This window comes from Aotus nancymaae, unplaced genomic scaffold, assembly GCF_030222135.1.
Source record: "Aotus nancymaae isolate 86718 unplaced genomic scaffold, 86718_ANA_hifiasm-v0.15.2.pri h1tg000059l, whole genome shotgun sequence".
Lineage (NCBI taxonomy): Eukaryota > Metazoa > Chordata > Mammalia > Primates > Aotidae > Aotus > Aotus nancymaae.
The window spans coordinates 52010075-52037353 of NW_026988473.1; the positions used below are offsets into that span (position 1 = coordinate 52010075).

Consider the following 27279-nt stretch of genomic DNA (forward strand, 5'->3'; position numbering starts at 1 on the left):
TTTTTTTTTTTTTTTTTTTTTGAGACGGAGTCTCGCTCTTGTTACCCAGGCTGGAGTGCAATGGCGCGATCTCGGCTCACCGCAACCTCCGCCTCCTGGGTTCAGGCAATTCTCCTGCCTCAGCCTCCTGAGTAGCTGGGATTACAGGCACGCGCCACCGTGCCCAGCTAATTTTTTTGTATTAATAGAGACGGGGTTTCACAATGTTGACCAGGATGGTCTCGATCTCTCGACCTCGTGATCCACCCGCCTCGGCCTCCCAAAGTGCTGGGATTACAGGCTTGAGCCACCGCGCCCGGCCTATTTTTTAATTTTTAAAAGTGGTTTTAGTTGCAGTAAAATACATATAACAAAAATTTCCACCTTAACCATTTTAAGTGTAAACTTCAGTAATATTAAGAACATTCACATTTCCTTTATCCAGTCTATAATTGATGGACATTTGGGTTGGTTCCAAGTTTTTGCTATTGTGAATAGTGCTGCAATAAGCATACGTGTGCATGTGTCTTTATAGTAGAATGATTAATAATCCTTTGGGTATATACCCAGTAATGGGATTGCTGGGAAAAATGGTATTTCTAGTTCTAGACCCTTGAGGAATCTCCACACTGTCTTCCACAATGGTTGAACTAATTTACACTCCTACCAACAGTGTAAAAGCATTCCTATTTCTCCACATCCTCTCCAGTATCTGTTGTTCCCTGACTTTCTAGTGATCACCATTCTAAATGGTGTGAGATCATATCTCATTGTGGTTTTGATTTGTATTTCTCTAATGACCAGTGATGATGAGTTTTTTTTCATATGTTTGTTGGTTGCATAAATGTCTTCTTTTGAGAAGTGTCTGTTCATATCCTTCACCCACTTTTTGATGGGGTTGTTTTTTTCTTGTATATCCAGAATATACAAAAACTTAAACACATTTATCTACACAATTTTAATGGTATTTATTTTATATCTTTTCCCAGAGACATATGTCTATTATTTAAATGACTGTGTTATTTAAAATTCAACTTTATGTGAAGTTTCCACTTCAGATTTCCAAAAGCATCTAATGGAGTGTCTTATAGCTAACATCACAAAACACTTAGGAAATGAACATTTGTTGTTTAATGTTTTATATTTGCTGTTTAATATTATTTAAACTAAAATATCAAAGTAAACTTAGAACCAATATTAACCTGTGAGATAATTTATTATGTTATACTCCCAATAATTATCAAATGAGAGAGCACAAACACATAGATAATATGAAAAAACTGATCATTTGAGAATTAATGGAACTTTTAAAGATTAGCTGTGTTTGTGCGAGTCAAACTGCTCAATATTCACCTGAGAATGTGATAATGATCTCCGGTGCTTTTGAATTCACATTTGAATCTCTAGAATCTTCAGAGATTTATCCTCAAAAACAAACAATAATATAATATGGCTCTATATAATAACAAAGACTTTGAATTTATAACTGAGAGGAATGCATTCTTATTTCAAGAGGTAAGACTGACTTTTGTGAGTAAATTCGATATGCTGATTTTCATTTACCATTTGAGAACACTTTAAAGTTTTATGTGTACCCACAAGTCATAACTGAGAAATACAGTGGAGGCAATCTTGCAATCAGTTAGCAAACGACGTCAACTGAATTACATTTCACAGTCAATTCAGTGTGAATTAACAGGCATAATTTACCAGGATTATTTATTTATCTTTTCAAAAGATAAAGAAGCTCATGTGATATTTTAACATGATCTAAACTTGATACTCAGCTATAATGTTGATAAATTTACTAGCTAGGAGATACTTTGGAAACACACTATTAGTAAATATCATGTGGAAATACCTACTTTGCTTATTGGTCTAAATGCTCTAGCATCACAGACAACCAGCCACTTTGGACAACCAGTTAAAGATTAAAAACCAGAAAACTTGGAGATGAGGGTCAAGCTGGCCACTAACTGGGGGAACCTAGGTAAGCTGTTTGAGTTTTTAAACTTAGACTTTATCCAACTGCATATCATTTCCACGATAGTATTATTTCATTCAATAATACTCCAATTAGAATACTCAGTTACATTATGAAATGATTTAATCTTTTTCAAAATGTACTTTCATGATGTTTTGAATATTACTCAAATAATGTTTTGCATAGTGCTAACAAGCATATTTCAAACTAGGTGACACAATAAAGTTTTAATTGGAAATAACAAAAATACTTAATTTTTAGTCCAAACTTTATTTGAATGATATATCTGTTCATCATTAACCTCCATGTATGTTTTAATGAAAATGAAACCATCAAGTTTATAACTGATTTAATGTGCTGTTCTCATCACAGGTTCATTTTGGCAGCAGCTACTTTGTCTCATGGACTCCCTGGAGGATGCGAATCACACTGCTGTGACGGAGTTCATCTTACTGGGCTTAACAGATGATCCAATCCTCCGAGTCATCCTCTTCATGATCATCCTATGCATCTACCTGGTGACCATATCTGGGAATCTCAGCACAATTATTCTTATCAGAATCTCTTCTCAGCTCCATCATCCTATGTACTTTTTTCTGAGTCACTTGGCTTTTGCTGACATGGGCTATTCATCTTCTGTCACACCCAACATGCTTGTAAACTTCCTGGTGGAGAGAAATACAATCTCCCACCTTGGATGTGCCATCCAGCTTAGTTCAGCAGTTTTCTTTGGGACAGTCGAATGCATCCTTCTGGCTGCCATGGCCTATGACCGCTTTGTGGCAATTTGCAGCCCACTGCTTTATTCAACCAAAATGTCCACACAAGTCTGTGTCCAGTTATTCCTAGTGGTTTACATAGCTGGTTTTCTCAATGCTGTCTCCTATACTAGTACCTTCTTTTCTTTATGTTTCTGTGGACCAAATAGAGTCAATCATTTTTTCTGTGATTTCAATCCTTTACTTGAACTCTCCTGTTCTGATATCAGTTTCCCCACAATTGTCTCCTCATTTTCTGTTGGCTTCATTGTTGTTGTCACGGTGTGTGTCATAGCCATCTCCTACATCTACATCCTCATCACCATCCTGAAGATGCACTCCACAGACGGGCGCCACAAAGCCTTCTCCACCTGCACCTCCCACCTCACTGCAGTCACTCTGTTCTATGGGACCATTACCTTCATTTATGTGATGCCCAAGTCCAGCTACTCAACCGACCAGAACAAGGTGGTGTCTGTGTTCTACACGGTGGTCATTCCCATGTTGAACCCCCTGATCTACAGCTTCAGGAACAAGGAGATTAAGGGGGCTCTGAAGAGAGAGCTTGGTATGAAAATATTATATTGATGATCACTATTATTTTTGTAGAATTTAATATCATAATATCCCATAGATATAATAATAAAAGGAAATTGAGTGCCTGTCTTTGAAATATATGTTTATATATTATTAGCTAGTACAGAGCTTTTTAGTAGATGCAGGTAATGGATTTTCAGACATCAAGTAGTAAATTAGAAGTCCATAGTTAGTTACCTTTAATAAAATTAAATTTATAATTAACAAAAACAAAATGTTTCATGTGACCAGAACACTTAATATGCTGAAAATTTTTAAAAATGATATTTACATTTATTTTTCAAAAGTAGTTATTTGCTGTAAGTTGAGGTTAAATACCAGGATAGATATTGCTGCAAAGTTTTAGATGTGATTAACACTTAAATCATTAGACTTGGACTGAAGCAGATTACCCTCTGTAATATGAATAGACCTTTTCTAATCAGTTGAAGGCCTTAAGAGAAAAGACTGAGAATCTTTTGAAGAATAAGAAATTCTGCCTCCAGATTGCCTTTGGACTCAAGACTGCAATATCAACTCTTGGTGGAATTTCCAATCTGCTTGCCTCTTCCGTGTATTGAGGATTTGCTAGCTACCAGAATAATCACATAAGGGTAATTCTTAATCTCTCTCTCTCTCTCTCTCACACACACACACACACCTCTTATACACACAGACACACACACTTACACATGCATGCATACATCCTATTAAATCTGTTTATCTGGTGAACCTTGACTAATAAGCCCTAGCCAGCTTTCCAGTTTGTTTCTCACTCTCTTCCAATCCTCAATACACTAACCATGGTCATAAATTTAAATAGATTAGTTCAGACCCTGAATATGGCCCGATTTTTTTCATCTCTCACCACGTTTCCTCTCCGCCATAAGCACAGAAACTAAAAACTAATTATTTGGTTTTTCAAATCCTTAAATGTGTGTATTTTCTTTGATGTCTTAAGACCCTCTTAAGCACAGAAACTAAAAACTAATTATTTGGTTTTTCAAATCCTTAAATGTGTGTATTTTCTTTGATGTCTTAAGACCCTCTTACGTGCAATACCTCTAACTGAAATGCATTTTCCCCCTCACCTGGATAATGCCTACTTATGCTATACATACCAACCTAAATGTTGTTTGCTCTCATGTAGGAAGCTTCTTGAGGCTCCACGCCAAATCAGGTATGATATTCTTCCTCTTTCCCCATGTATCTGATTTTCACAGAGTTCCTGGAAAAAGAAAAAGAAAACCCCTTCAGGTCTATATATACCTGTGAGACAGTAAAAATAGAGCTAGCATTCATATTGTGTATGTTCCAGAAGGACAGGGGGATTAAAGAGGGACTGAGCAAGTATTCAAAGTAATGATAGCAAAAAACATCCTAAATTTTGTGAAAGACATATACAGCATAGATTCAAGAAGCTGAGAAACCTCAAGTACGATACACCCAAGGAAATCCATGCTAATTAAACTTTTGAAAATTAAAAACAGAAAAACCTTTAAAGAAATAGCGAGAAATAATTCATTCTTATAGAGGAAAATCATTTAGAAAAGACAGTGAGTTTCTCATCTGATACCATAAAAAAATGGGAGTGGAATATTTTTCTTTTTTTGCATTTTTATGGTATATATTTAAGATGTACAACATAATGTTGTACAACTTGGTATACAAGTACATAATGAAATGATAACTATATTTAAGTAGACTAACATGTCTATTACCTCATATAGTTACGTGCATGTGTGCGTATGTGTGTGTGTGTATGTGTGTGTGTGTGTGTGTGTGGTAGAAGAGACTAAAATCTACTCTCTTAGCATACTTTTAGTGTACAATACCCTAACTATAGTCCACATGCTGTATATGTCTAGACTAATTCATTCTACTTAACTGCAACTTTGTACCTTTTGACCTAGATCTCCCATTCTCCCCACACTTTGCTTCATTCTACTCTCTTTTTCTATCTACTGAACATTTTTCTCCTATATAAGTGAGATTGTGCAGTATTTTTCTCTATCTTCTTTATTTCACTTAGTGTAGCATCATCCGGATTCATCTATGTGGTTGTAAGGGATCTCCTTGTTTTCTTTAAAGGCTGAGTTATATTCCACTGTGTGAATGTACCACAGTTTACCTATTTATCCATTGATGGACACTTAGGTTATTTCTATATCTTGGCTACTTTGAATAATATTGAATGAACATGGGAGTGCAGATATCTCTTCGACATCCTGATTTCATTTATTATGTGAATATACCTAGAAGAAAAATTGCTGGGTTATATGGTAGTTCTATTTTAAATTTTTGGAGGAAACTCCACATTGTATTCATTATGGCTATACCAATTTATCTTCCACCAACAGTGTACAATGGTTCCCTTTTCTTCACACCCTAACCAACACTTGTTACTACTTGACTTTTTGGTGGTAGCCATACTTTCAGGTGTGAGAAGAAATCTTGTGTTTTGATTTGCATTTTGCTGAAGATTAGTATTGAGTATCTTTTCAAATACATGTTTCAAATACATATTGGCCATTTGTATGTTTTCTTTTTAAAAATATCTATTCAGACTTTTGCCTATTTTTAAACCCAGTTATTTGTGCCTTTTTTTGCCATTAAGTTGTGTAAATTCCTTATGTATTTTATTTTATTTATTTATTTATTTTTTATTTTATTTTATTTTATTTTTTTTTATTGCATTTTAGGTTTTGGGGTACATGTGAAAAACATGCAAGGTTGTTGCATAGGTGCATACATGGCAGTATGATTTGCTGCCTCCCTCCCCTTCACCTATATCTGGCATTTCTCCCCATGCTATCCCTCCCCAACTCCCCAACCCCCACTGTCCCTCCCTCCCCCCCAACGGACCCCCGTGTATAGTGCTTCCCTCCCTGTGTCCATGTGTTCTCCTTGTTCAACACCCGCCTATGAGTGAGAACATGTGGTGTTTGATTTTGTGTTCTTGTGTCAGTTTGCTGAGAATGATGTTTTCCAGGTTCATCCATGTCCCTACGAAGGATGTGAACTCCTCCTTTTTAATGGCTGCATAATATTCCATGGTGTACATGTGCCACATTTTTCCTGTCCAGTCTATCATCGATGGGCATTTGGGCTGGTTCCAGGTCTTTGCTATTGTAAACTGTGCTGCAATGAACATTCGTGTCCATGTGTCCTTATAGTAGAACGATTTATAATCCTTTGGATATATGCCCAGTAATGGGATTGCTGGGTCAAATGGAATTTCTATTTCTAGGTCCTTGAGGAATCGCCACACTGTTTTCCACAGTGGTTGAACTAATTTACACTCCCACCAACAGTGTAAAAGTGTTCCTATTTCTCCACATCCTCTCCAGCATCTGTTTTCTCCAGATTTTTTAATGATCGCCATTCTAACTGGCGTGAGATGGTATCTCAATGTAGTTTTGATTTGCATATCTCTAATGACCAGTGATGATGAGCATTTTTTCACACGTTTGTTGGCCTCATGTATGTCTTCTTTTGTAAAGTATCTGTTCATATCCTTCGCCCGTTTTTTAATGGGCTTGTTTGTTTTTTTCTTCTAAATCTTTTTTAGCTCATTGTAAATTCTGGATATCAGCCCTTTGTCAGACGGGTAGGCTGCAAAAATTTTTTCCCATTCTGTTGGTTGCCGATTCACTCTATTGACTGTTTCTTTTGCCGTGCAGAAGCTGTGGAGTTTGATTAGGTCCCATTTGTCTATTTTGGCTTTTGTTGCCAATGCTTTTGGTGTTTTGGTCATAAAGTCCTTGCCTACACCTATGTCTTGAATGGTTTTGCCTAGGTTTCCTTCTAGTGTTTTTATGGTGTTACGTCTTATGTTTAAGTCTTTAATCCATCTGGAGTCAATTTTAGTGTAAGGTGTCAGGAAGGGGTCGAGTTTCTGCTTTCTGCATATGGCTAGCCAGTTTTCCCAACACCACTTATTGAACAGGGAATCCTTTCCCCATTGCTTGTTTTTTTCAGGTTTGTCAAAGATCAGGTGGTTGTAGATATGTTGTGTCGCCTCCGATGCCTCTGTTCTGTTCCATTGGTCTAGATCTCTGTTTTGGTACCAGTACCATGCTGTTTTGATTACTGTAGCCTTGTAGTAGAGTTTGATGTCTGGTAGCGTGATGCCTCCAGCTTTGTTCTTTTTGCTTAGAATTGACTTGGCTATGTGGGCTCTCTTTTGGTTCCATATGAAGTTTAAGGTGGTTTTTTCCAGTTCTGTGAGGAAGGTCATTGGTAGCTTGATGGGGATAGCGTTGAATCTGTAAATTACTTTGGGCAGTATGGCCATTTTCACGATATTAATTCTTCCTAACCATGAACATGGAATGTTTCTCCATCTGTTTGTGTCCTCTCTTATTTCGTTGAGCAGTGATTTGTAGTTCTCCTTGAAGAGGTCCTTTACGTTCCTTGTTAGTTGTATTCCTAGGTATTTTATTCTCTTTGTAGCAATTGTGAATGGCAGTTCGTTCTTGATTTGGCTCTCTTTAAGTCTGTTATTGGTGTATAGGAATGCTTGCGATTTTTGCACATTGATTTTGTATCCTGAGACTTTGCTGAAGTTGCTTATCAGTTTCAGGAGATTTTGGGCTGAGGTGATAGGGTCTTCTAGATATACAATCATGTCGTCTGCAAATAGAGACAATTTGACTTCCTCCTTTCCTAGTCGAATACCCTTTATTTCTTTTTCTTGCCTGATTGCTCTGGCTAGAACTTCCAGTACTATATTGAATAGGAGTGGTGAGAGAGGGCATCCTTGTCTAGTGCCAGATTTCAAAGGGAATGCTTCCAGTTTTTGCCCATTCAGTATGATATTGGCTGTCGGTTTGTCTTAAATAGCTTTTATTATTTTGAGATACATTCCGTTGATACCTAGTTTATTGAGAGTTTTTAGCATAAAGGGCTGTTGAATTTTGTCGAAGGCCTTCTCTCCATCAATTGAGATAATCATGTGGTTTTTGTTTTTGGTTCCGTTTATGTGGTGAATTACATTTATAGACTTGCATATATTGAACCAGCCTTGCATCCCCGGGATGAATCCTACTTGATCATGGTGGATAAGCTTTTTGATGTGCTGTTGTAATCGGCTTGCCACTATTTTATTGAAGATTTTTGCATTTATGTTCATCATGGATATTGGCCTGTAGTTTTCTTTTCTTGTTGAGTCTCTGCCGGGTTTTGGTATTAGGATGATGTTGGTCTCATAAAATGATTTGGGAAGGATTCCGTCTTTTTGGATTATTTGGAATAGTTTCAGAAGGAATGGTACCAGTTCCTCTTTGTATGTCTGGTAGAATTCGGCTGTGAAACCTGGGCCTGGGCTTTTTTTGGGTGGTAGGCTCTTAATTGCTGCCTCGACTTCAGACCTTGTTATTGGTCTATTCAGGGTTTCGACTTCTTCCTGGTTTAGGCATGGGAGGAGGCTACTGTCCAGGAATTTATCCATTTCTTCCAGGTTTTCTAATTTATGTGCATAGAGTTGTTTGTAATAATCTCTGACAATGGTTTGAATTTCTGTGGCATCTGTGGTGATATCCCCTTTATCTTTTTTTATTGCATCTATTTGGTTATTCTCTCTTTTCTTTTTTATTAGTCTGGCTAGTGGTCTGTCTATTTTGTTGATCTTTTCAAAAAACCAGCTCCTGGATTTATTGATTTTTTGTAGGGTTTTTCGTGTCTCTATCTCCTTCAATTCTGCTTTGATCTTAGTTATTTCTTGTCCTCTGCTAGGTTTTGAGTTTTTTTGATCTTGCTCCTCTAGCTCTTTCAATTTTGATGATAGGGTGTCAATTTTAGTTCTCTCCTTTCTTCTTATGTGGGCACTTATGGTTTCCGTTCTTTTGCATTTGCTGAGGAGTGATTTACTTCCAATTATGTGGTCAATTTTAGAGTAGGTGTGATGTGGTGCTGAGAAGAATGTATATTCTGTGGATTTGGGCTGGAGAGTTCTGTAAATGTCTATTAGGTTTGCCTGTTCCAGGTCTGAGTTCAAGTCCTGGATATCCTTATTAATTTTCTGTCTCGTTGATCTGTCTAATATTGACAATGGTGTGTTGAAGTCTCCCACTATTAATGTGTGGGAGTCTAAGTCTCTTTGCAAGTCTTTAAGAACTTGCCTTATGTATCTGGGTGCTCCTGTATTAGGTGCATATATATTTAGGATCGTTAGCTCTTCTTGTTGCATTGATCCTTTCACCATTATGTAGTGTCCTTCTTTGTCTCTTTTGATCTTTGTTGCTTTAAAGTCTATTTTATCAGAGATGAGAATTGCAACTCCTGCTTTTTTTTGCTCTCCATTTGCTTGGTAAATCTTCCTCCATCCCTTTATTTTGAGCCTTTGTGTATCCTTGCATGTGAGGTGGGTTTCCTGGATACAGCACACTGATGGGTTTTGGCTTTTTATCCAATTTGCCAGTCTGTGTCTTTTGATTGGGGCATTTAGTCCATTTACATTTAGGGTTAATATTGTTATGTGTGAGTTTGATCCTGTCATTTTGATGCTAGCTGGCTGTTTTTCCCATTGGTTGATGCAGATTCTTCATTGTGTTGATGCTCTTTACCATTTCGTGCATTTTTGGAGTGGCTGGTGCTGGTTGTTTTTTTCTATGTGTAGTGTCTCCTTCAGGAGCTCTTGTAAAGCTGGTCTGGTGGTGATGAAATCTGTGAGTACTTGCTTGTTCACAAAGGATTTTATTTTTCCTTCACTTATGAAGCTTAGTTTGGCTGGATATGAAATTCTGGGTTGAAAGTTCTTTTCTTTAAGGATGTTGAATATCGGCCCCCACTCTCTTCTGGCCTGTAGGGTTTCTGCTGAGAGATCTGCTGTGAGTCTGATGGGCTTCCCTTTGTGGGTAACCTGACCTTTCTCTCTGGCTGTCCTTAGTATTTTCTTCTTCTTTTCAACCCTGGTGAATCTGATGATTATGTGCCTTGGGGTTGCTCTTCTAGAGGAATATCTTTGTGGTGTTCTCTGTATTTCCTGGACTTGAATGTTGGCCTGCCTTGCTAGGTTGGGGAAGTTTTCCTGGATAATATCCTGAAGAGTATTTTCCAGCTTGGATGCATTCTCTTCGTCACATTCAGGTACACCTATCAAACGTAGATTAGGTCTTTTCACGTAGTCCCATATTTCTTGTTGACTCTGTTCATTCCTTTTTACCTTGTTTTCTCTAATCTTCCCTTCTCGTTTTATTTCATTGAGTTGATCTTCGACTTCTGATATCCTTTCTTCTGCTTGGTCAATTCTGCTGTTGAAACTTGTGCATGCTTCGCGAAGTTCTCGTGTTGTGTTTTTCAGCTCCATCAATTCACTCATATTCCTCTCTAAATTGTCCATTCTCGTTAGCATTTCATCAAGTCTTTTTTCAAGGTTCTTAGTTTCTTTGCATTGGGTTAGAACATGTTCTTTTAGCTCACAGAAGTTTCTTATTATCCATTTTCTGAAAGCTGATTCTGTCATTTCATCACACTCATTCTCCGTCCAATCTTGTTACTGTGCTGCCTTGTAGGAGGAGAGGTGTTCTGGTTTTGGGTGTTTTCATCCTTTTTGCGCTGGTTTCTTCCCATCTTTGTGGATTTAACTGCCTATTGACTTTGTAGTGCTGTCTTTCTGATTTTAGTAATTTTAAGTCTGCAGCAGCTGAACTCATAAACCCCCTTTTCTTCCCCTGAGGTGTTCTGGCCCAGGGGGTTAGGGCTTTATGCTTTTCAGCTGTGTTGCTACCGTTTTCCCTGCCCATGAGGTGGCAGTCTAGTCACACTCAGCCTGCAGAGGCTTCACTGAGCTGCTGTGGGCTCCGCCCAGCTTCCGTGTGAGCTTCCCTGCAGTCCTGTTTATATGGGTGTAGTTAGAACTGCTTCCGCTATGCTGGCCCGCCCCTGTAGTGACGGAGTCTCTGTAGTGGCGGGTTGTCTTGGTTACAGCAAATTGCCCCGGGAACTGCAGGGTGTTTCCCGATGGAGGACGCCCCTCCCCCACAGAGCTGGACCGTCCCGGGTTCAGCCGTGTTTCCAGTGGGGCCCTCTTTGCCTGGGAATCTCTTGGCTTGCCTCCTTGCCTCAGCTCCCCTTGCTGGCCCAGAGGGGACACAGTCTCGTTCACTTTGCTCAAGGAGCCGCTTCTCCCTGCCCCCGGTGCAGGCCGAGTGGCTGCTCTGGTCCAACCAGTGGCGCTGGGAACCCGTGGAGCTTCTCCGCCTGTGAATCTCCTGGTCTGTGGGTAGTTAAAATCCGCTTCCCTGTGTGCTGCTGCATCAGCCAAAGCAGCGGCTCTGAGATTCGTGGCACATCCTTGCCCGGGGGTCTCCTGGCTTGGCTCCCTGCTTCAGCTCCCCTTGCTGGCTCAGAGGGAACTCTGTCTCTCTCGCTCTGCATAAGAAGCCACTGCTCCCCGCCCCAGGGCGTAGGCTGAGCGGCCACGCCACTCAAACCAGCAGCGCTGGCGACCCGTGGGGCTTCTCTTCCTGTGAATCTCCTGGTCTGTGGGCAGTAAAAATCCGTCTGGAAATGCGGCGTCCACTCACCCTCTGCACCTTCTCTCGGAGCTACAATCCCGACTTCCTCCTAAGTGGCCATCCAATTATTCACTTTTGAATACAATCTTGTAGATTTTAGGGTGGTGTAGGACCTTACATTTCTTCCACCTAACTACCCCCACATGACTTCTAAACTGTCTTCAGAAGTAAGCAAGGATCGTCTCGAGTTGAATTCATGTGGCATTTCCTGTGCACGTGCCTGAGATCCAGACCATTCCTTCAAAGCTTCTTTGCAGGTGCAATGATGCAGCCTCACTGCTACGCCAGGCCTGGGCACCTCCGAGTGGCGGGTGCAGGTGCCCGGTTCCCTGCGGCTCCCGACTCCTGGCGGCGCAGAGCTGCGGGGGCGAACCAGGAGGGCTGGCGGCCCGTCCGAGAATGGGGCGGCTGCGCAGGAATGGCCTCCAGCTCTCAGCGCTCCGGTGCAGTCCTGACCCAGGCCAGGCCCGCTGTGCTCGGGCTCCCAGCGGCCGCTGGAGGCGCAGCTGACCCGCCTGGCTCCGCGGAGCTGGGCTCTGGCAGCAACCCCCACGCTCCAACTCATATTTTAAATCTTAATACCTTATAATATACATGTTTTGCAAATAGTTTCCTCCCAATTCTGTCTTTTCATTTTGTATCCATTGCTGTGCAGAAGAATTTTAGTTTGAGGTAATTTTACTTTCTTATTTTTGTTTTTGTTGCTTGTGCTTTTGGCATCAAATCTAAAACTCACTGAGAAGGCCAACATCAAGGAGCTTTTCCCTATGCTTTTCTCTAGGAGTTTTATAGTTTTAGGTCTTTTGTTTAGGTCTTTAACCCATTTTGAGTTGATATTTGTGTATGGTGTAAGTAAACACCCAGTTTCATTCTTTTGCATGTGAATATGGAGTTTTTCCAAAACCATTTATTAAAGAGACTATCCTTTCTCCATTGTGTATTTTTGGTGCTCTTGTGGAAAATTAATTGCTGTATATATGTTGATTTATTTCTTGTCTTTCTATTTTGTCCCATTGATCTGTGTGTCTGTTTTTGTGCCAGTACCATACTGTTTTGATTACTTTAGCTTTGTGATATAATTTGAAATCAGTAAAAGTGATGTTTCTAGCTTTGTCTTCTTTGCTTAATATTGCTTGAGCTATTTGGACTTTTTTGAGGTTCCATAATACAGCACACTGATGTGTGTTTGACTGTTTATCCAATTTGCCAATCTGTGTTTTTAAATTGGGGTGTTTAGCCCATTTACATTTAAGGTTAATATTGTTATGTGTGAATTTGAAACTGTCATTATGATGCTATCTTGTTATTTTGCACACTAGTTGATGCAGCTTCTTCTTAGTGTCATTGGTCTTTACATTTTGGAGTGTTTTTGCAGTGGCTGATACTGGTTTTTCCTTTCCATATTTAGTACTTCCTCAGGAGCTCTTACAAGGCAGGTCTGGTGGTAACAAAATCCCTCAGCATTTGCTTGTCTGGAAAGGATTTTATTTCATTTGCTTATAAAGATTAGTTTGGTAGAGATGATTCAAGATGGCCAAATAGGAACAGCTCTGGAGTGCAGTTCCCAGCAAGAATGCAGAGGGTGAGTGATCACCACATTTCCAAACGAATTTTTACTGCCCACAGGCCAGAAGATTCCCAGGAGGAAAAATGCCACGAGTCTCCAGCACAGCTGTGGCAGCCAGTGCAGCAAGTCTCCACACAAAAACTCACACAAATCTGGGTGCCATTTCAATTGGTGCCTGGAACACCTGGGAGACAGAGTCACCTATTCAACAGAAAAAAAGGGGGCTGAAATAGGGAGCCAGGTGGTCTGGCTCAGTGGGTCCCACCCCCACAAAGACCAGCAATCTGAAATGCTCTGGATTGAGAGTTTCACAGCAAGCACAGCTGGACCCGGGATGGTCTAGCTCTGTGGGGGGAAGGGTGTCTGCCATTACAGAAGCAGTCCACCACTACCAAGGCAGTCCACCATTACTAAGTCAGTCCACAATTACGGAGGCAGTCCACCATTACCAAGGCAATCCACCATTACAGAGGCAGTCCACCATTACAGAGGCAGTCCGCCATTACAGAGACAGTCCACCATTACTGAGGCAGACCCCCATTACCAAGGCAGTTCTAACTATATCTCTATAAACAAAACAGCAAGGAAGTTCACACAGCAGTTGGACAGAGCCCATGGCAGCTCAGTAATGCCTCTGCTGGCAGACTGTGACTAGGCTACCTCCTTGCTGGGCAGGACATCTCTGAAAAAAGGTAGCAGCATGTCAGGAACTTATAAATAAAGCCCCACCTTCCCAGGACAGAGCATCTGGGAAAAAGAAAGGTGGTTATGAGTTCCACTGCAGCAGACTTAAACATATGCAACCAACTAACATATGAAAAAATGCTCATCATCACTGGTCATTAGAGAAATGCAAATCAAAACCACATTGAGATATCATCTTATGCCAGTTAGAATGGTAATCATTAAAAAATCTGGAGACAACAGATGCTGGAGAGGATGTGGAGAAATAGGAATACTTTTACACTGTTGGTGGGAGTGTAAATTAGTTCAGCCATTGTGGAAGACAGTGTGGTGATTCCTCAAGGACCTAGAAATAGAAATTCCATTTGGCCCAGCAATCCCATTACTTAGTATATATCCAAAGGATTATAAATCATTCTATTTTAAAGACATGCACACGTATGTTCATTGCGGCACTGTTTACAATAGCAAAGGCGTGGAACCAACCCAAATGCCCATGGATGATAGACTGGACAGGGAAAATATGACACATATACACCATGGAATACTATGCAGCTGTAAAAAACAATGAGTTCGTGTCCTTTGTAGGGACATAGACGAATCTGGAAACCATCATTCTCAGCAAACTGACACAAGAACAGAGAATTAAACACTGCATGTTCTCACTCATAGGTGGGTGTTCAACAATGAGAACACATGGACACAGGGAGGGGAGCATTACACACTGGGGTCTGTTGGCGGGGACTAGGGGAGGGACAGCGGGGCGTAGGGTGTTGGGGAGGGATAACATGGAAAAATGCCAGATATAGGCGATGGGGATTGAGGCAGCAAACCACATTGCCATGTATGTACCTATGCAACAATCCTGCATGTTCTTCACATGTACCCCAGAACCTAAAGGGCAATAAAATATATATTAAAATTAAAAAAAAAGATTAGTTTGGCTGGATAAGAAATTCTGGGTTGAAAATTCTTTTCTTTAAGAATGTTGACTATTGGCCCTCACTCTTTTCTGGCTTGTAGGGTTTCTGCTGAGAGGTCTGCGGTTAGTCTGATGGGCTTTCCTCTGTAGATGACCTGGCCTTTCTCTCTAGCTGTGCTTAACATTTTTTCTTCATTTTGAACTTGGATAATCTCATGATTATGTGTCTTGGGTTGATTTTCTCATGGAGTATCTTAGTGGTGCTCTCTGTATTTTCTGAATTTGAACATTGGCCTGACTTGCTAGGTTGGAGAAATTCTCCTGGATAATATTGTGAAGTGTATTTTCTAACTGCATTCCATTCGCCCTTTTTCAGGTACTCCAATCAATTGCATGTTCAGTCTTTTCATATAGTCTCATATTTCTTGGAGGTTTTGTTTGTTCCTTTTCATTCTTTTTTCTCTAATCTTGCCTGCATGCCTTATTTCAGCAAGATGGTCTTAAACTCTGATATTTTTTTTCTGCTTAGTCCATACAGCTATTGACATTTGTGTATGATTCACAAAGTTCTCATCCTGTGTTTTTCAGCTCTGTCTCATCATTTATGTTCCACTCTAAACTGGTTATTCTAGTTAGCAGCTCCTGTAACCTTTTATCGAGGTTCTTAGCTTCTTTGCATTGGGTTAGAACATGCTCCTTTAGCTCAGCAGAGTTTGTTATTCCCACCTTATAAAGCCTACTGCTATCAATTCATCTATTTCATCCTCCGTCCAGTTCTGCACCCTTGCTGGAGAAGTATTTCAATCATTTGGAGGAGAAGAGGTACTTTGGCTTTTTGGGTTTTCAGTATTTTTTGGTTGATTCGTTCTCACCTTGAGTTTGTCTAGTCTGTGGACCCTTGGATGGGGTTTTTGTGGGGACGTTTTGTTGTTGTTGTTGATGCTGTTGTTGTTGCTTTCTGTTTGTTTGTTTTTCTTGCAATGGTCAGGTCCCTCTTCTATAAGGATACGGCAGTTTGCTGGGGGTTCATTTCAGGCTCTATTCATCTGGTTCATTCCCGCATCTGGAGATGTCACTTGAGGAGGCTGGAGAACAGCAAAGATGGGTGTTTGCTTCTTCCTCTTAGATCTCTGACCTTGAGGGGCACCGACCTGATGCCAGCAGGAATGCTCCTGTATAGGGTGTCTAACAACCCCTGTTGGAGGGTCTCACCCAGTTGGATGGCACGGAGAGCAGGACCCATTTAACAAAGCACTTTGACTGTCCCTTGGTGGAGGGGGTGTACTTTGCTTGGGGGAAACCCACTCATCTGGGCTGCCTGGATTCCTCAGAACTAGCAGGAGAAAAGACTAAGTCTGCTAGTCTGTGGAGACTGCAGTCACCCCTCTTCCTAGGGGCTCAGGCCCAGGGAGATCAGAATTCACACTGGGGTCTGTTAGGGGAAAATAGGGGAGGGACAGTGAGGGGTGGGAGGTTGGGGAGGGATAGCATGGGGAGAAATGCCACATATAGGTGAAGGGGAGGAAGGCAGCAAATCACACTGCCACGTGTGCACCTATGCAACAATCTTGCATGTTCTTCACATGTACCCCAAAACCTAAAATGCAATTAAAAAAAAAAAAGAATTCTGACCTGGAGACCCTGGCTAGAGTTGTTTGAGTTCCTGCAGGGAGGCCCCACCCATTAAGGAGAGATGGGTCAGAGTCAGGCCTCAAGAGGCACTCTGTGCGCTGTCTGCCACAGCCGGTGTGTTGGACTCTGGGGGATACCGCTTGAGACAAAGTTATCCAGCCTCCGTGAGGAAAAGCACAGCCTGGGGCTGTAGAGATGGCTGCTGCCCTTCCCCTGCCCTGGGGCTTAGTATACTAGGCAGCTATCAGTCCGAGTGTTGGCTGCTGCCCCTCCCTAAAGGAGCTCAAATGGCTTAGACAGCAAGCAACCACAGCTGTGGTGCTGGTCACCCCTCCCCCCAGGAGTTCACCAGGGTTAAGCAGATTCTAGCTTAGTGGCTATTGAAAATCCATGGGGCTCCATAGTTGGGACCCTAGGCTCCAGTTGTATGGGCTCAGAAGTGAGGTCTTCCAATTCGTGGGTTGCACAGTTCCATGGAAAAAGCATGTTTTCTAAGGTTGGGTAGCACACTCATTCACGATCTCCCTTGGCTGGGGGGTTGGGTCTTCCCTGCCCCATGTGGCTCTCAGGTGGGCCACTGCACCACACTGCTCTTCCTTCTACTCCATGGGATGCCAACCACCTAGTCAGTTCTGATGACAGAACCTGGATATCCTAATTGCTGGTGCAGGACTCCCATGCTGTTATGGTTCTTTTTGATGGGAGTCTCTGATTTCTCCTGCTTCTAGTTGGTCATCTTGGCCCTGCCCCCCTCTAAATAGTGTCCTTTCATTTTAACTTGAAGAATTCTCTTTATGACGTTTGATAAGGCAAATCTAGTTGTCTCATCAAATGTCCTAAAGAGAATTCTTTAGGATGATTCTTTAGGACTATTTAGGTGATTAACTTCCTAAGCTTTTGTTTGTATAAGAAAGTCTTTATCTCACTCTTATTTTTGAAGGACAGCTTTGCTAGGTATATATTCTTGGTTGCAGTACTTTTTCTTTTATTACTTTGAATGTAATAACCCACTGTCTCTTGTCCTACAAGGTTTCTGCAAATAAATCTGTTTAGAGACTAATAGAGTTTTTCTTGTACATGAAAAGCCTCCTTTCTTGTTCTAATTTCAACATTCTTTCTGTGTATTTGATTTTTGATGCTTTGATTATAATGTGTCTTAACGAATTCTTCTTGAAGTTGAATATATCTGGGGACTTTTGAGCTTCATATATCTAGATGTTCATGTCTCTCCTCAGATTTAGGAAGTTTCCAGCCATTACTTCTTTTGACAAGCTTTCTGCCCTCTTCTCTTACCTTCTTTTAATTAGACTACCATAATGTCAATGTGAGTTTTCTTGATAGTGCCCCATAAATCCCATAGGTTTTCTTCATTCTTTTTTCTTATCTGGCTAGATAATTTCAAGTAAACTATTTTTTAAGTTGGCTGATTATTACTTGTGCTTAAGTCTGCTATTGAAGCTCTCTATTGCTTTTGTGTTCTTTGCCATTATATTCTTTAGCTCTAACATTTCTGTTTTTAAAAAATGTTTTCTATCTCTTTAATAAACTTCTAATTTTTTTTTGTGTCGTTTTCCTGGCTTGCTTAAATTATTTATCTGTATTATTTTATATCTCACTGAGTTACTTCGGAGAAATTATTTGAATTTCTTTTTAGGCAGTTTGTGGCTCTCCATTTCTTTGAGGCTAATTACTGGAAGTTTATTGTATTCCTTTGATAATGTCATGTTTCCATGATTTTTCATGATCCTTGTGGCCTTGTATAGGTTTCAGCACATTTAAGAAACAGTCATGTCTTTCAGGTTTTATGGATTGCTTTTGGTAAGGAAATACTTTCAACTATGTGAGTGAGGTATTCCAGAGCATGCTGTGGCAATGGCTCTAGTTGCATAGGGTGCCAAGTGCAGAAGCATGTCATGGTCTTAGTCTGCAGGTACGTGGTGTCTCATTAACTCAGGCAGCTAGGGTCCATAGCACTGATGATTGGTGACAAGTGATGGTGGAATCTATGGTAGGCGTTGTTCCTGGGGCTGGCTACAAGCACATTTGTGGTTACAGAGATTAGCTGCAGGCTTATGCACAATGGCATGGGCTGGAGCAAAAGGTTGGAGTCAGGATGACTTCAACACTCAAACTCAGCAACTGATAGAAATAGTAGGCATAATCATCAAGGACATAGAGAACTCATAAACATCATCAACCAACAAAGTCTAATTGGCATGAATAAAACTCTCCTCCCAATAAAAACAGAATATATGTGAGATCCAGATAAAGCAGCACTGAGAAGAAAATTGACAGCACTAAATGATACATTACTAAAAAGGAAAGGACTGAAATCAGTAATCAAAGTTCCTATCTCAAGAACTTTGAGAAAGAACAATTATTCACTAAAAGCAAGAATAAAGTAGGAAAGACTGAAGAAAACTGCAGATATTAATGAAATGATATTCCAATGCAAATTGGAAAGATTAAATTGGAAAATAAAAAATATTAGTCCTATTTTCAGATAAAATAATTATCTATGTAGAAACTCTCAATAAATTTAAAAGAATCTCCTAGATGAAGAGATGAGTTCACCAAAAGTGAGGATACAAAATAAACACACAACAATTAACTAAATTTCTGTATAATAACAAACAATGAACATTTAAGAATTAAAATTAAAAATATGTTGAATTTACAGTTGCTCCAAAGAAAATAAAATTATTTGGAATAAATCAAACAAAGCATGTAGAACTAAAAGAAATTCATGGGAAAGTATTTTAGACAGATGGAAATTGATGCCATGTAAAATCATAAAAATGCAGGAAATGATGAAAATGGTGAATATATGAGTAAATATAAATGGATATTGACAGCACAACACAATAAATATAAATAGTGTCTAAAATATATTTTTCATTAAAATGCATAGAAAATAACAAAACAGACAAAGGCAGGGGAAGTTAATGAACCTAGAATTTTAAAATGTTATATATTTACTAATTTATTATCTCCAATTCTATTCTTTCTCTGTGTAGATGAATATTTCCTTCTTATATTATTTGCCTGTTGCCTGTTTCCTGAAGTTCATGTCTCTCCTCAGATTTAGGAAGTTTCCAGCCATTACTTCTTTTGACAAGCTTTCTGCCCTCTTCTCTTACCTTCTTTTAATTAGACTACCATAATGTCAATGTGAGTTTTCTTGATAGTGCCCCATAAATCCCATAGGTTTTCTTCATTCTTTTTTCTTATCTGACTAGATAATTTCAAGTAAACTATTTTTTAAGTTGGCTGATTATTACTTATTGGAATGTTCGTCTACTGGTGATTAATTTTTTAAGCTTCTGTTTCTCTGGAAAGCCTTCATGTTGCATACACTTTAAAGATATTAGGTTGGTGCAAAAATAATCACAGTTTTTGCCATTACTTTTAATGATAAAATGCAATTACTTTTGCACCAACCTAATATACTTTTGCAGAAGGCTCTAAGAGTGGACCCTAGTTCACTCACTGAGAATGGACCCTAGTTGCACCCTGTGCAACTAAAGGCATTGCCACAGCATGCTTCAGAATACCTCATTCACACAGACAGAAGCTAAATAGGTTTACCATGCACTGGGACTTGTTTCTGGCCCCAACACCTCTGGGGGAATAGTGGAAGAAGTAACTGAAGGTGTGGTGGAAATAGCAAGAGAACTAGAATTAGAAGTGGAATTTGGTTTCATTCAAAATGCTTACTCTGCATATCAAGCATGTGAATGAGTGAATAAGCAATTATTTTCTTTAAAAGTTAGCTAATATAAACTTGTTTTTCTGGTAATAGTTGTGTTTTACATGTTCCTTCTGTTAAATATTCATTTATTTGAAATTTTCTTTTAAGTTTACCTTTTAAGATCGGGGTACTTGTGCTGAAAAAAATAATGAGCTGGTAAGTCTCATATTGCTTCTTGGGCATCAAAAGACAACATACAAAAATAAAGACCTTCATTGCCCTCCTCCCCCTTTTTAAAACTACTGCTGTTCTTCACAGCTGTTTGTAATAAATGCTTGGTTAATTTAAAGTTGAGTTGAACTGGCAAGGAGCAACCCACTCTTGCCACAGGCCTCTGGAATACGGGCAGCAGGAGACCCCATGACCACTATGGACACCTGAGTTGGCAAGGAGAGGTGTTTATAGAAGTGGTAAGGGTAGCCAGCTGATGTGGAACTCAGAGGGCTTGAGTGTGCTGGGGGCCCACATCATAACTCCTGCACTGGTGGACCATGCCTGATCAGTAGAAAGCTCCAGCTGGGCAGCCCCCACAGCCACTCACCAGCCCACCCACTCCCTCCCCACATTGTAGTTTCCCCTGGGGTACAGCAATTTCTCATATTGCTTTGCTGGTGTGTGTGTGTGTATAGGTGGGGTTTCCCTTCCTTGCCCTGCCAGTGTGTTTCCCAAATGACTGCCATTGCACTTGGAGCCTTGGCAGCCACAGCCAGCAAGCCCTGCCCCAACTAGCACCTTGCCCTTGGATCAACACTGCCTTGGGAGTGAAACTAGGCAGAGAGAACAGCAGACCTTTCCCTCCCTGAGTGACCACCCCTGCCTGTGGCACACAGAAAGCACACATAGACCTGCTAGCCTGTGTCAACACCACTACCAGCATGACTGCATGTAGTCACCGGCATGGACTCCCATCCCCCAGAGCTGCATTGCTTCCACCACTGTGGTGAATGCCCCCAAAAAGGCAGAGACCCCAGCAACCCCCAGCACACTGTCATAACCAATAAGCATGCACTCTGCCATGCTGCTGTTGCTGGCATGTGCAAATGAGAAAGGATCCTGATGTCACTGCACTAAGAAACAATTTGACCGACTCCACCCATTGGAGTGTAGTGACCAGTGATCTGGGAGCACCTTGTGCTCTCCCCCCAACTAGTGAAGTGGATTCCTAAGGTTAAGGAGCCAGAGAACAAAGTCAGGGCCCAATACATGTTCCCTGGAGTTAAAGCATGCAGTCAAAGATTTGGGAGCTGAGCCATACCCACCTAAAATCTTCCAGAAACAAAGCCACTTGACTGAATTCACCTTATAACACAATCAAACCCTCAAGGTCATCAAATAGAATAAAAGAAAAAAACCCATCTGAAGGTCAGCAATTTCAAGGACTGAAGAAACATTATCCCACAAAGATGAGAAAAAATCCAATACAAAAACTCCAACAACTCAAAAAGCCAGAGTGCCTTCTTTCCTCCAAATGACCAAACCTCCTTTCCAGCAAGGGATATAAACTGGGCTGAGATAGTTGAAATGACAGAGATAGAATACAGAATATGGATAGGAATGAAGATCATTGAGATGCAGGAGTACATTGAAACTCAATCCAAGGAAGCTAAGACTCACAATAAAATGATGCAGGAGCTGGTGGATAAAATAGCCAGTATAGAAAAGAATATAACCAACCTGATAGAGCTAAAAAACACAATATAAGAATTTTTATGATGTAATAACAGTATTAATAGCAGAAATAGACCAAGTAGATGAAATAATCTCAGATCTTGAAGACTGGCTTTCTGAAATAAGATGGTCAGACAAGAATAGAGAAAGAAGAATGAAAAGAAATGAATAAAACCTCTGAGAAATATGGGATTACAAAAAGAGACCAAATTTGTGACTCAGTGATGTTCCCGAAAGAGATGGGGAGGGTTTAAACAACTTGGAAAACATATTTTAGGATGTTATCCATGACAACTTCCCCAACGTATCTTGAGAGGCCAATGTTGCAATCCAGGAAATGCGGAGAATCCCAGTAAGATAACTAACAGAAAGATCATCCCCAAGACACATAATCATTAGATTTTCCACAGTTGAAATGAAAGAAAAAATGTTAAATGCAACTAGAGTGAAAGGTCAGATCATCAACAAAAGGAAGCCCATCAAACTAACAGCAGACCTCTCAGCAGAAGCCCCACAAGATGGAAGAAACTGGGGGCCTATATTCCACATTCTTAAAGAAAAGAAATTCCAATCCAGGATTTCATATCTGGCCAAAGCAAGCTTCAAAAGTGAAGGAGAAATAAGATCCTTTTCAGACAAGCAAATGCTGAGGGAATTAATTACCCTTAAACCTGCCTTACAAAAGCTCCTGAAGGAAGTGCTAAATATGGAATGGACTGTTACCAGCCACTACAAAAACACACTTAAGTATAAAGACCAGTGACACTATAAAGCAACCACACAAACAAGTTTGCATAATAACAGCTAATATAATGGTGACAGGATCAAATTCACACATAACAGTATTAACTTTAAATGTCAATGGGCTAAATTCCCCAGTTAAAAGGCACAGAGTGGCAAGCAGGATAAAAAACCAAGACCCCTTGGTATGCTATCTTCAAGAGACCAATCTCACATGATACCCATAGACTCAAAACAAAGGGATAGAGAAAAATCTACCAAGGAAATCAAAAACAGAAAAAAGCAGGGGTTACAATACTAATTTCAGACAAAATAAACTTTAAACCAACAAGGATCAGAAGAGACAAAGAAGGGCATTACATAATGGTAAAGGTTCGATTTAAAAAGAAGATTTAACTATTTTAAATATATATGCACCCAACACAGGATTGGTCAAATTCACAAAGGAAGTTCTTAGAAACTTTCAAACAGACTTAGATTCCATACAATAATAGCGAGTCTTTACCACCTCCCTGACAGTGTTAAACAAATCATCAAGGAAGAAAATTAACAAAGATATTAAGGACCTGAACTCAATGACTTTTGGGCAAACAATGAAATTAAGGCAGAAATCAAGAAATTCTTTGAAAGTAATGAGAACAAATATACAACATAACAGAATCTCTTGGACACAGCTAACACAGTGTCAAGAGGGATATTCATAGCATTAAATGCCCACATCAAAAAGCTAGAAATATCTCAAGTTAACAACCTAATATCACAACTAAAACAACTAGAGAACCAAGAGAAATTCAACCTCAAAGCTAGCAGAAGATAAACAATAAACAAAATCAGAGCTGAACTGAAGGAGGTTGAGGCACCCAAAAAAAAAAAAAAAAAATTAAAAAGATCAACAAATCCAGGAGCTGTTTTATTTTTTTCAAAAAATTATCTAAAATAAATAGACTACTAGTTAGACTAATAAAGAAGAAAAGAGAGAAGATTCAAATAAACACAATCAGAAATTATAAAGGGGATATTATCACTGACCCCACAGAAATACAAACAGCCGTTAGAGAATATTACAAACACCTCTATGCATATAAACTAGAAAATCTAGAAGAAATGGATGAATTCTTGAACACATACAACCACCCAAACTGATCCAGGAAGAAATAGAATCCCTGAACCTATCAATAAAGAGTTCTGAAATTGAGGAAGTAATAAATAGCTTGTCAACCAAAAAAAGCCCAGGACAAGATAGATGCATAGCCAGATTCTACCAGATGTACGAAGAAGAGCTGATACCATTCCTACTGAAGCTATTCCAAAATATTGAACTACATTTTGAGTAACAGGGTATTGTGCTTTGTTTCTATTTGCATAGTTTTCTCCCCACTATCTGACATCCTTAGCTAAGGAGACTGTTTTGTGTACAGAGATGAAATTAATGCCCTGGTGTCATTGCTTCTGGTCTCCAATGCAAGCCAACTTTCCATTCCAATAGTTTTCTTTGTCTAAATGTGTGCAAAAATATTCCATCATGATTCTTGGGAGTATACCTGTTGTTAGTATCATTTATTTATGGTTCCTTTTCTGACTAACCCCTTACATGCAAAATTAGTTGTCCTTTTCTTTATATTTCCAAAGCAGTTCCTACATGCCTTCATTGTACTACTGATCATACTATGTGATAAATTCCATGTGGGTTGATGTTTATTTTGTTTTATGTTTTGGAGAGGAAGGACTCAACTTAGATTGGTTGATGGATTGACTAAAATCAATGACTAAAAGAATGATGGACTTTCTCTTAACATGCCTTATGGAGCACTGGCCACTGCCAATGTTCAAAAAGACCAATGATCCAATTTAGCATTGAAGAACTGAGTAGGCTGCAGATATATTGCTCTGGGGATTAGGAACCTACTCCTTCTTACGGGCATACCTCAGAAATAAATGAGTTTTGTTCCAGAGAGTAGCAATAAAGTGAATATCACAATAAAACAAGTCACATGAATTTGGGGGTTTTCCAGTGCATATAAAAGTTGTGTTTGCACGATACTGCATTATTTTAAGTGTGAGCCCTTTGTGAGTCTTTTTTTCTGTTGGAGGGTCTTGCCTTGTGGCTGCTGACTGATCAAGATGGTTGTTGGTGAAGGTTGGGGTGGCTGTGACACTTTAAAAATAAGACAAGAAAGTTTGCCACATTGATCAGTTCTTCCTTTCATGAAAGATTTCTTTGTAGCATGTGATGCTATTTGATAGTGTCTTACCCACAGTAGAACTTTCAAAATTGGAATGAATCCTCTCAAGCCCTGCCACTGCTTTATCAACTGAGTTGATGTAATATTCTAAATCTTTTGTTGTCCTGTCAACAATGTTTACAGCATCTTCACCAGGAATAGGTTCTATCTCAAGAAACCACTTCCTTTGTTCATCCAAAAGGAGCAAGTCCTCATCCAAACCCAGGTTTTTGGATGGGGAAAAACCCACACCCAGTGTTTTTCAAACTATCTAAATGAAGAAACAGTTTTCCCTCAAGCTTCCAGGGAATCACTAATGTTTAGAATTATAATAAAACTAGAATTACTAAAATATTTAATAAGAAAATCAAAAACATGCAAATATAAACCCAGTTTTTATTATTAGAGTCTGCACACTTAAAATTACTCTCTCAGATTTCTCATGAGATTTCGGCAATTCAGTCACGTCTTCAAGATTCACTCTTTTTTTTTACTTTAAATTAACCAAGCATTTATTACAAACAGCTGTGAAGAACTTGTCACAAGAGCAGCAGGAACGATGGATCCCAATGCCAGCCCTTAAGGAATATAAAAGAAGGTGAGGTATTTGGAGTGTGAGTTGAGTCAAGTATCTTATATACTTGACTTATTGCCTTATTGCTTGTTGCCTCAGTGGGAGGTAGGCATTTAGATACCCCAGAAGAGTGTCCTGAATTGTTCAAAAGGGACAATCCCATGTATGCAGAATTCCAGAAAGAATCGTCTTGTTTTTTCCTGCAATTAAATGGTCCCTAAGACAAAGGAATAATTTTCTTCACTATTCTCCAACTCCAATGTTTCTTTTCCATTTGATTTAAATGTTATTTTAATTAGAAACTACTTTGACATTGTCATACTAATCCCAATTAAGAAAATATGCAAATTGTTCTGAATGTTAGTTATTATTCTGGGAAACCGAGAACACTTTCCTTCACTTTCATGAAACAAGAAGGAAAGAATTCCAAAGGACACCATGGCAAATAGATGCTCCTTTGGAAGGATCCAACCAGTTTAATGAGTCATCTGGATCCACAAGTCATTTCTTTAACAAACCCAAGGGACTTTCTCTCAAAGGGACAAGCAATAGCAGCCCTAGGAGATTTCCTATGTTCTGTTAGAACCTTCCTTTCTCCCTCCCCCGTCAAACCCTACAAAGATATTCATGTTCATCCTTGCTGCATGTATGGGGAGCATTCAGTTGTTGACACTGTCAAGTATTCAGTCCCCAGTTACTTACAACACTGAATAGAAAACAGTACTTTATAAATGTCCTCGGAATTTAACATCAATAACTCTGGCTCTGAAAAGTAAGTGCAAGATTCATAAGTTTTGCTAAAATAATTTAAATTTGTATTTGTTAAGCAAGAAACTAAAAATAAAAACTACTCTCACCAATTTTAGCTCTTGACCCCAATGGAAACTATGGCCTCAGCAAGAAATGCACCACAGAATGGTCATTCTCTGCACACCCAGATCAGGCAGGCATCCCTGAGTCTTCAGGAGCAGTATTGATGATCTATAGAAGCCAAGGCCACTGTTAGGATTGTATAGGTGAGAAGGTAAAAAGGAAATCAGAAGCAGCAGTCTGACAGTCAGGTTGGGTGGGGCTCCTGGTCCTATACCTTCAATTCATCATAAAAAATGACCCATGCCTTGAAATATTGAAAGAATATTTGAGTAGTTAGAATCCTTGACCCAGGTGGACAAGCATGAATGAATGCCAAAATAAAGGCCTCTAGAGAGGACCTTAGGTGTCTGGTGGAGAGGAAGGGAAGGGCAACAATCAGTTGGCATATTACATATCTAAATGGCATAGTCCAGAACTAAGAAGGCACCAGATACTGTACTTCCTGTCTTACGTTGGATTTGGGGTGAAAATCCACTGACATGTGTTAAAAGAAAATTTACTTCTTATAAAAAATTAAATAATCATATACCAATACTTCATTTTTACTTAATGAAATTTAGTTTCTTAGCCCTGATGTATGACCAAACACCTATGGATACTTTATAGGTATCATCATTCCTTTAAATCAAACAACAAAGTTGTATTATAGGGACAATAATTTCCATTTCACAAACGTAAAACCTGAGAGTCAGTGAGATTATGTACTAGTTAATACAGCTGTCTAGCAGGAGACCCGGAATCTAATTGTTTGACTCTAGTCACTCTATGACTCTGTGATCAGCACAGATTGAAGCTCAAGTGGTGTGCACAATGAAAGCAAGGCAAGCTC

The 27279-nt window shown here is 39.6% G+C and overlaps 1 protein-coding gene and 1 long non-coding RNA gene across 2 annotated transcripts in view; one reads left to right on the top strand and one right to left on the bottom strand.

Annotated features, from left to right (window-relative positions):
• The first annotated feature begins 2364 nt into the window (after positions 1–2364).
• Positions 2365–3309, top strand: LOC105720297 (olfactory receptor 5P76-like). The gene has a single exon (XM_012456722.3). It carries the CDS (start codon positions 2365–2367, stop codon positions 3307–3309), a length of 945 nt encoding a protein of 314 aa, XP_012312145.2.
• A 1113-nt stretch (positions 3310–4422) lies between these two features.
• LOC105720097 (uncharacterized) overlaps positions 4423–27279 on the bottom strand; it is a 137228-nt gene continuing 114371 nt past the window's right edge. Inside the window, exon 7 of the long non-coding RNA XR_010338414.1 lies at positions 4423–4525. This is a non-coding gene — a long non-coding RNA (uncharacterized LOC105720097). The remainder of the gene's footprint in view (positions 4526–27279) is intronic.

Excerpts from the sequence above, each read along its gene's own strand:
- LOC105720297 (XM_012456722.3), top strand. The coding sequence starts at position 2,365 with ATGGACTCCCTGGAGGATGCGAATCACACTGCTGTGACGGAGTTCATC.